Source organism: Thermobia domestica, chromosome 16 (genome assembly GCF_964235325.1).
Source record: "Thermobia domestica chromosome 16, izTheDome1.hap1.1, whole genome shotgun sequence".
Lineage (NCBI taxonomy): Eukaryota > Metazoa > Arthropoda > Insecta > Zygentoma > Lepismatidae > Thermobia > Thermobia domestica.
The window spans coordinates 180,776,555-180,785,740 of NC_137469.1; the positions used below are offsets into that span (position 1 = coordinate 180,776,555).

Genomic DNA, 9,186 nt, shown 5'->3' on the forward strand with positions numbered 1-9,186 from the left:
TCTGTTTGTGTTTTTTATATAACAATTAGTGAACATTCTTTTCCGACTTGAGATTTGTAGCTACATATCCATTTTAAAATTTTCTTTCGTCTGATAAGTAACTGAGCAGTAAAACGTGTGCTTTTATGATCTTGTTAAGAAGTAATAAATACTGAATTAGTAGTATTCAGTTTTGTTACATCTAAGCCAAATCCGTAGAATGTTTAGACTTAGTGTTCTTTAGTTCATAAATTTATTGTATTACCATATATCATCTTCCTAAGGCACAACTGGCATATAAAGAAATTGAGTAGAGAAATAATATATCATAGATGGTGGTACAGAGAACACACACGCGCTGGGGAACACCTACACTACTATAGCTATGGTATGTTCGGAAGTTATTTTTAATCACCATTACTAACTTATAATACTAAATTTTTCTAACACTTTCTGTTTGTCTTCTTTTCCATCCAGTTACGACTTGTTACTATTCTTACCGTAAGGGCATCGTTGGTTGTTGTTCGCACTTGATATATCCAGGAAATTCAACTGACTGCAGAGTTCCTCCGTGGCTATGTGGTTAGCATACGCGCCTTTGGCGTGGAAGACCGGTTTCGATTCACGGCGGGAGCTCATGTGGTTGAGATTCCACGTTAATCAGTAGGTCAATGTATCATATAGCCTCGCTGCTGAACGCGACGTTAAACTCAAAATCAACTCAACTCAGCACCTGACTGCAGTTACTACGTAGTAGTATAACAACATAGCTCTCTGAGTATTAACTTCCTTGGTGGAAACATTTTAAAGACGAAATAAAATATTACTCTTCACTTTTACATAATACTTCGAAAATACTGAGAAATTGCTAGATTTTTTTGTAATTAGTGTCCTTTTATATAAAAGCTCCGTAAGTGCTGTTTTTCAATCAGCTCAAATAATTAAGCATGAATAATCAATGCTCTTTCCTAGAGAAGTAATATATATGTATATCAGAAAAAATAATAAATTTTTAAAATGTTAAGGTGTAAAACGTGGTAGGGATAGCGTTTTTTTTTTGTATTTTTTAATTAACAATTTTCACGTCATCGTTTACATAAATGTACATTTTTCAGAAAAGGGAATGCATCAGCTTCACAAAGCGAAGGATTTATTCTTGCAGATACAAGTTCTCGAACTTGCCGTCACTGTTGCAAGGTATTCAGTTCAGAAGGGAACTTGAAACTCCACATATCCATTCACACAGGCGACAAGCCTTACTCTTGTTTACATTGTGGTCGGCTATTTCGTTTAAAGGGATCTTTGAAAAACCATATGTTAATACATACAATTGAGAAATCACATATTTGCCAGGAATGTGGAAGGAGATTCAGAAAAAAAATACAACTGATAAAGCACACGCTAATACATACTGGTGAAAAGCCTCATATTTGCATGCAGTGTGGAAAGCGATTTAGTCAAAAATCCTATTTGAAAAATCACATGTCAACGCACTCTGATTCATTACTTCATATTTGCCAGGAGTGTGGCAAGGTTCTCACTGGAAAGCGAAGTTTAGAAAGACACATGTTAATCCACACCGATGAAAAGCCATATACTTGCGAAAAGTGCGCGAAAAATTTTCGATATAAATATGCTTTAGTAGACCACATTTCGGAACATATGGGTAAGAAACATAAATGTAAACAGTGTGGTGTAACACTAACTAAAAACTCCTCTTTAAAAAGTCACATGTTAATTCACAGAGCATACCAACAATACAGTTGCCTGGATTGTGGCAAGTTATTTCGTTCGAAAGCAAGTTTGGACCGCCATATGCTAACCCACACAGGAGAGATGGCTTATATTTGCCAGGACTGTGGAAAAAGGTTTCGTTATAGACATAGTTTGTTAAACCACATGGTAACCCACACACGACAGGGATCCAATACTTGCAAACAGTGTGGTAGAATATTTAATATAAGGTCAAAATTAAAACTGCATATGCTTATTCATGCAAGTGAAAAACCTTTTTCTTGCACGGTGTGTGCTAAAGGATTTTGTACCAAGGGGAATTTATCAAAACACAAATTAAAGCACACAGGAGAAAAGCCGTATACTTGCGAAAAGTGTACTAAAAGATATCGTTATAAGTCAACTTTGAAATGCCATATGCGTTTGCACATTTGACAAATAATATCCTTTGAAGAACAAACGCACTTCCCAAAAAATAAGTTATGTAAATTTATGCCGACGAATACTATATATACTTTTTTTAAACTGTAGAAAATAGCTTAACACAAACTGTGTTCACATACTGCCAACACAAGTACGAGTCAATTTATAGATACTAAGATTTTTCGAGAGAACTGAAAGCTAATCAGGTTCGATATACCTTAGTGAAACACATTCTGGAACATAAACATCTAATAATTGTAATTTCAAATTAAGTGTGAAGATTCCTTTTCAACAAAGAACAACTCGTTTCTATTTTTCGAAAAAACAATGATCCCACGACAAAGATTTTTATCCCCCTCTTTACGTACACATTACCTACATATTTTCTAATATATTCTGCTATCAGTTTCTTTATTCACACAGTCTATGAAAAACGTGTTCTCTCAATTCTTTTCATAAATTTCATATAGCAAAAGCAGAGAGCTGTAGGACTATCGCACGAAACTTCCACTCTCGAAATATTGTTTAAACTCTCGACTAAACCTACAAACGACAGACTCTCAGTGGCTAAGCCTTTTTTACTGATGCGTGGAATACCTACTTCGATCATAGTCAGGACTGATTGGAGTTTGTGATGAACTTACAACTTGCGCCTGGGTTTCCTTGGGGCTCTCTCCTTCCTCCCACTTCGTAAGGTCCACAGTTTGCATCCTGTTATATCACAGTTCCTTTATCCTCGAAGACTCAATGACAAGAAAACATTAAGTTTCTATTTAGAATTTCAAATACTCCTTCATAGGTAATTTACACTAGAGTCATTAAAAAATCAACAAAAATTGAAATTTCTGACCCCATTTCAAGTAATGGAACTTAAGGAAAACATCAACATTACCTCTTCCAAAATTCAAAACTGGTGACAGTCAAAAACCTAGTCAGACAAACATTCTTTGGAGTCATTCGTTATTTGTTTCCTGCAGAGTAGTTTTTACATGACACTTTCTTCTTTTGTTCGGGGGCGCGGTGGCTCAGTGGTACAGCGTTCACCTCTGGTGCTTGGAGTCCCGGGTTCGATCCCAACCCCCGCCAAGTGAACTTTGTGGTGGACAAACACCGTGCTCGTGAGTTTTCTCGGGGTTCTCCCGTTTCCTCCCACTTTCTTCATTCCACCATTTCACTCATCTCTCATCATCACCGTCTCCTTTAGCCTAACCGGCATAACCGTGGGACGTAAAACTCAAAGATTTCATTTTTTCTTCTTCTGTTATGTTCTATGCGATGAATTCGCAGATAATTGTATTTACTCAATTGTATATTATGGTTTATTTTAGCAGCCGTAGTTACTACATTATAAAAATCGATAATTATAATTTTTATTCTATACTCATGTTACGAATTTAAAACAGTCTGTTTTGTTTAATTTTAAATGTATTTCACATGTCCGCAGAAATGAAAGTGTCCTCTAGTTCTTTAATAAGGCAGCAAGAGTGTACCACATACAGATTGATGTATTTTCATTGTTCTAACGGTTTGAATTATGTTGACAAATGGAATGTTGAAGCATTGATTGAATAAGAATGATAACATTGCGGTTGTTTCTTGGAACAACTATAAATAATTTTCATATTGCTAGTTGGTTTCTTATTGCATAATAAACTTACTTATTATGACTTTGCGGTTTTTCTTAAAACTCTATAAAAAAAACTAAGATGAGCGTTGATACTTTCTATCACTTTAAGAATGATATTTTTTGGGAATATTTTATTTATTTATTAGAATAGAATGGGTAGTACCCTTGCATATGAGAGAGTGCTCTGCATAATATACGAAATTACTGTTTTCTTAAATAACATGTTTATCTTTGTATGTTATCTACCATAATTTTACACGATGCTTAGTTTCCTTTTCTACTTTATTAATATATTACATAGTGTTTACGCTAGGTCTTTATTATATTATGTAGATGCTAATAAATTTATTTATTTTAGCTTTTCGTATTGTAGCAAATTATTAATGGTTTTAAGTTTAATATTTTACTATATTAGCTAAAGATTGGTCTTTATAGTTTTTGATTTATTCGTTTCATACTTGAAAAATCAGGAAAACACTGCTGTAGTAAAATAACATATATTTTTGTTTTGATTTCCACTGTTCTTTACTTATAATAAACCACCTATGAGTAACTCCGAATTCAATTGTATATTACTAGCTTAAATTTGTGGTCTCCAGCAGTAAGTAATGTAGGTAATTATCTAGGTTTTATTCCATTCATTACCATGCATAATCTGTGAATTTATTTGTAATTTCAGAATCACGGTAATCTCAAAATAAATTCTACAGCGCGTTTTCAATTGATTTCTTAGAGTGCAAATTTTTTATGAACCCTTTCAACTAAGTATTGTAAAAGTTTCACAACAACAATAATCGTGTATTTTTCTTCTGTTTAGAGAAAGGTCTAAAATAAAGGATCAAAAATTAAATTTATTTTTGAACTTTGAGTACCTGTTTCTTATAAGATACACAGACGTAACAGGAAGGTTTTGAAAATAATTTTATCGCATCAATAATATTCTGAAGACTATCTTTTATATATCCAACTAGCTCTTTGTATCCTTACTGTTTCTATGGTAGTGTAATTTGTTCGTAATAGCACTCCGCTCTGGGAGTGGGGTGGGATTTGAGGATCCGCCCCCCCCCCCCGAAATGCTGATTTTTGTCCAAATTTAGTCTAATTCTAGGGACAAGTTTACAAATTTTAACATAATTTATCCTCAAATTGGATTTGAACTCCCCTTTAAATACCTTTGACTCTTCCGAAATAAATAAGGGTGCTGTGGCTTAGTGGTAGAGCTTTTCACCTCCGGTGCTTGAGGTCCCTGCTTCGATCCCAGCTCGCACCGTGTGAACTTTGTGGTGGATAAATACCGTGCTCATTGGTTTTCTCGGGGTTCTCCCGTTTTCTCCCACTTTATTCATTCCATCGTTTCATTATCACCTTCTCCTGTACCCTAACCGGCATAAACGTGGGACGTACTCGTAAAATTTAAAGATTTCATTTCATTTTTCCTTCCGAAAAAAATCCTGGGACGTGCTTATATTTTAATTCTTTTATGAGAATCCTGTTCTGCTCAAAAGTGTAAAACTTGAAGTCTGAACCTTGGGAGCTAATTATGCTATATATTGTGCTCATTATGATTATTATTATTATTACCTTGAAAGGCATGCAACTAACTTTTCAATTTTTTAAACATTGTGGATGTGAGTTCCAGCGTACCGGCACCCTTATTGTTAAAAAAACACCCTATGTAAATAGATATATAGTAGTAGAAAAATGGGAGTTCTGCGCCACTGAACCTCTACCCACTTTCTCAGTCCCGCCTGAAGCAGACAATGAATTTCCCAGTGCCACCTGACACACTATGCCGGACGACACAGGGGGGATATGGGAAATCGAGCATTTTGAACCGTCCACCCACAGTCTTTTGCCACCTCCATTTTAAGGATGTATTTGTTCCCTTTTATGAGCACTTTTTAGGGGGTGTATTCATTCCCTTTTATGAGCACATTTTAGGCGTGGACTCGTTCAAACCCTATGAACATAGCAGAGCTAATAACCACTATTTAACACATAGCAGAGCAGATAATTAGGGCGTGTATTCGTTCTCTTTTGTGAGCACTTTTCCAACCCCTATTTTAACATAGCAGAGAATCCACCCCTAATTGAACATACGTAACATAGCAGGGATGTACTCGTTCTCTTTTATGAGCATATTTTCCAACTACGACCATAGTATCGTTCTTTCCAATACATAGCAGTTGGTCTATTTGAACATAGTCCATTTTAGGGGTGGACTCGTTCTCTTTTATGAGCATCGTTTCCAACCCCTATTCGAACTTAGCAGAGAATACATAAGATTCGTTCGACCCCTATTTAAACATAGCAGAGTATGACTTATTTTCCAACCTCTATTTTAGCAGAGCAGAGAATACACAAGACTACGAACACACAACTATTTAACATAGTAGGGCTGTATTTGTTCCACCCCTATTTAAACTGAGCAGAACTAGTAAAAGAGTATGGCCAGTGCCGCCTGACACTATGCCGGAGGACACCCGGGGATAGATACGAGAAATTGAGTCATCTGTGATAGGGGTGTATTCGTTCTCTTTTATGAGTACATTTTAGGAGTGGACTCGTTCAACCCCTAACGAACATAGCAGTAGCACAGAACGCATAGCAGACAGACTACGAGGGGGTGTATTCGTTCTCTTTTATAGCCACTTTTTCCACCCCTACTCGTTTCCTTTTATGAGCATAGCGGAGAATACATAAGGTTCGTTCCACCCCTTCCAACCCCTATTTTAACATAGCAGAAATTACATAAGACTACGAACACATAGCAGAGCAGAGAATACATAAGATTCAACCCCTATTTTAAGACAATCAATACCTATGTAACATAGCAAAGGGGGTGCACATAAGGAAACATAGCAGGGGTGTATTCGTTCTCTTTTATGAGCATATTTAGAATACATAGCAGTTGGCCTATTTTTCCACCCTATTTGAACATAGTCCATTTTAGGGGTGGACTCATTCTCTTTTATGAGCATCGTTTCCAACCCCCATTCGAACACAGCAAAAACTAGAGAATAATGTGGATGTACTTGTTACCTTTTTAACCCCTATTGTGGACACCCCTATTTCCCACACAGGCTACGGACATAGCGGATTTTCCAACTCCTCTAGCAGAGACACATAGCAAAGGGGGTGTACTCGTTCCAATACCTACTTTAAATTAACATAGCAGAGAATGAACATAGCAAAGAATTCGTTCCACCCCTATTTAAACATGGCAAAAAGGGGTGTAACCGGCAATGGCGGAGTTAAAAGGATTTTTAACAGAGATTAAGAAATAACAACACCATTTAACAAGTCTGGTTAATCTCATGCCAGTGACCATCATCGTACTCTCATAAATGAGTAAAGCATAATATCATTAGCATCAATGGTGGTGAGTGAGAATTTGTTTAAGAAATCGCGCAGTGAATAACCAGATGCACGACTTGCTAGATATAAAAAACAGTAATGTCCACAAAATTGAGATAAATCACCTTGAGTACGTCTATTATTCATGTATAATACAGACAGTTCCGTTTTAAAAACCTTATATGATGTTGTATATAAGGAGGTATACCATAGCTATCGAAATACTCTCCCACATACATATTAGATATATAAACAGCAACCCAATGTTCTCCAGGCTTATCACTAGAATCAGTGCTTATAATTACGACGGCTGGAAATGTATGAATAAACAGCGGTAGCTCATCTCCAGCATAAACACCAATAAAATGATCATTAGGTAAATTTTGTTGTAGTGCCTCATAAAGTTCAATTGTATTTACATTTTTTTAATAAATATATTTTTTCTCTGGAAATCAATTTCTAATTCTGAAGAGAATTCACCATAAATAATTGCTGTTACAGGAGATGGCAGTGCTTCTTTAAAATGAACCTCTAAACGTACACTTCCTTGCATTTTTGGACTAGTATGAAATGCAGCACTTGCGCTTGAATCGGGAGTTAAATCAAACACCAGTAGAGTATAACCATTAGGATATTCGGCAAGTGAAATATCATTACCTTGATTAGAATAATAAATACCTGAACCTGTAAATAACGTAGAATATGCTTGTATATATAGCTTACTATCAAAATCGGGTTGTCCGATTCCCGGCGGGAGCTCATGTGGTTCGGATTCCACGTTAATCAGTAGGTCCACGTATCATATAGCCTCGCTGCTGAAAGGGACGCTAAACTAAAATCAACTCAACTCAACTCAAAATCGAGTTGTAATGATTTGGATGGTACAGGCGTTCCATCAACATACAGTGTAGAAAACGGCATACTAAAATGTTGAAAATGGAATGGATTTGTTTAATAAGTACCATTGAAAGCAGAATTAGTAACAAAACCAATAATAATACGTTTAGGCACTATGCCTGAAAACAGATCTGGAAGTGTACTATCCATAATTCCTTGTGGTAAAGTTTCTGTCTTCACCTGCACTTTTGTTAGAGGATATTTTATTCTAAATTTAGGATTTTGTAATACTTTATTTTGTGCTATTTTAACTGCTTGTGATACATCAACCTTTTTCATAAGCAATGTTGCATCTGTAATTACAACCTTTCCATCAGCATCTGCGTCACCCATTAGACAAAATGTAGGTTTAGCTGGAATTAATTTAATACGCAGTTGTACACCATTCAGTAAAAAATTTCTCCTGATTAAATATATCAGCATGTTGTTTAAATCCTACATTACCATCGGCCACACTGTCCATATGAACTGCAGTATCTTTAAACCACATTGATGTTTGAAGATGCGTTGTTTTAGCATTAGCATTATAATTTAGTAGTTTTCCAATATATGATCGATATGGATATGTATGTGAAGAGTAGGAAATAAGTTGATTATCCAAATATAATTGCACTTCACTGAACATTGCATTGAGAAAATCATTTACAGGACCAATTTTCTTATCGGCAGAAGTTAAATTAGAATCATCTGATTTGGTAATTTTACCTTTAATATATAACATTGAGTGCGGTAAGTCCATATAGTCATCCCCATGACCGGGGACAACAAATTCTATTGGTGCATTATCAGATATTGAAGCCACAGGCTTATATGGAACTATTTTATTACCTATAATAATAGTTTGAGTGGGTAAACCAGCAAATAAATCTAATTCTGATTTCATACACTCACACTGCATTTTCCTTACTATTAATATTCACACAAGTTAAGATTTACAATACCGTATTACGTCTACCAAAATGTAATTTTACACATACACTGCCATTTTGGAAAGGAAGTGGATTACCTGTACTATCTCTTAAATCAATAATAATTTGATCAAATTGTTTACGTTGCACGGTGACATAATGAGGATATTCAAAAATATGTACATTATTAATACCATGCTCTGTAATATTTGTATTTATAATACGTAACAATGGAGCTATAGTATCGCCTACCATTTGTGG

At 35.5% G+C, this 9,186-nt stretch overlaps 1 protein-coding gene across 1 annotated transcript in view; it reads left to right on the forward strand.

Annotated features, from left to right (window-relative positions):
• Positions 1-4,593, forward strand: part of LOC145673526 (uncharacterized) — a 43,761-nt gene extending 39,168 nt beyond the window's left edge. The window contains exon 3 of the mRNA XM_081743308.1: positions 1,095-4,593. Within this exon, the coding sequence (XP_081599434.1) occupies positions 1,095-2,148 (1,054 nt within the window). The 3' untranslated portion in view covers positions 2,149-4,593. The remainder of the gene's footprint in view (positions 1-1,094) is intronic.
• The last annotated feature ends 4,593 nt before the right edge of the window (positions 4,594-9,186 follow it).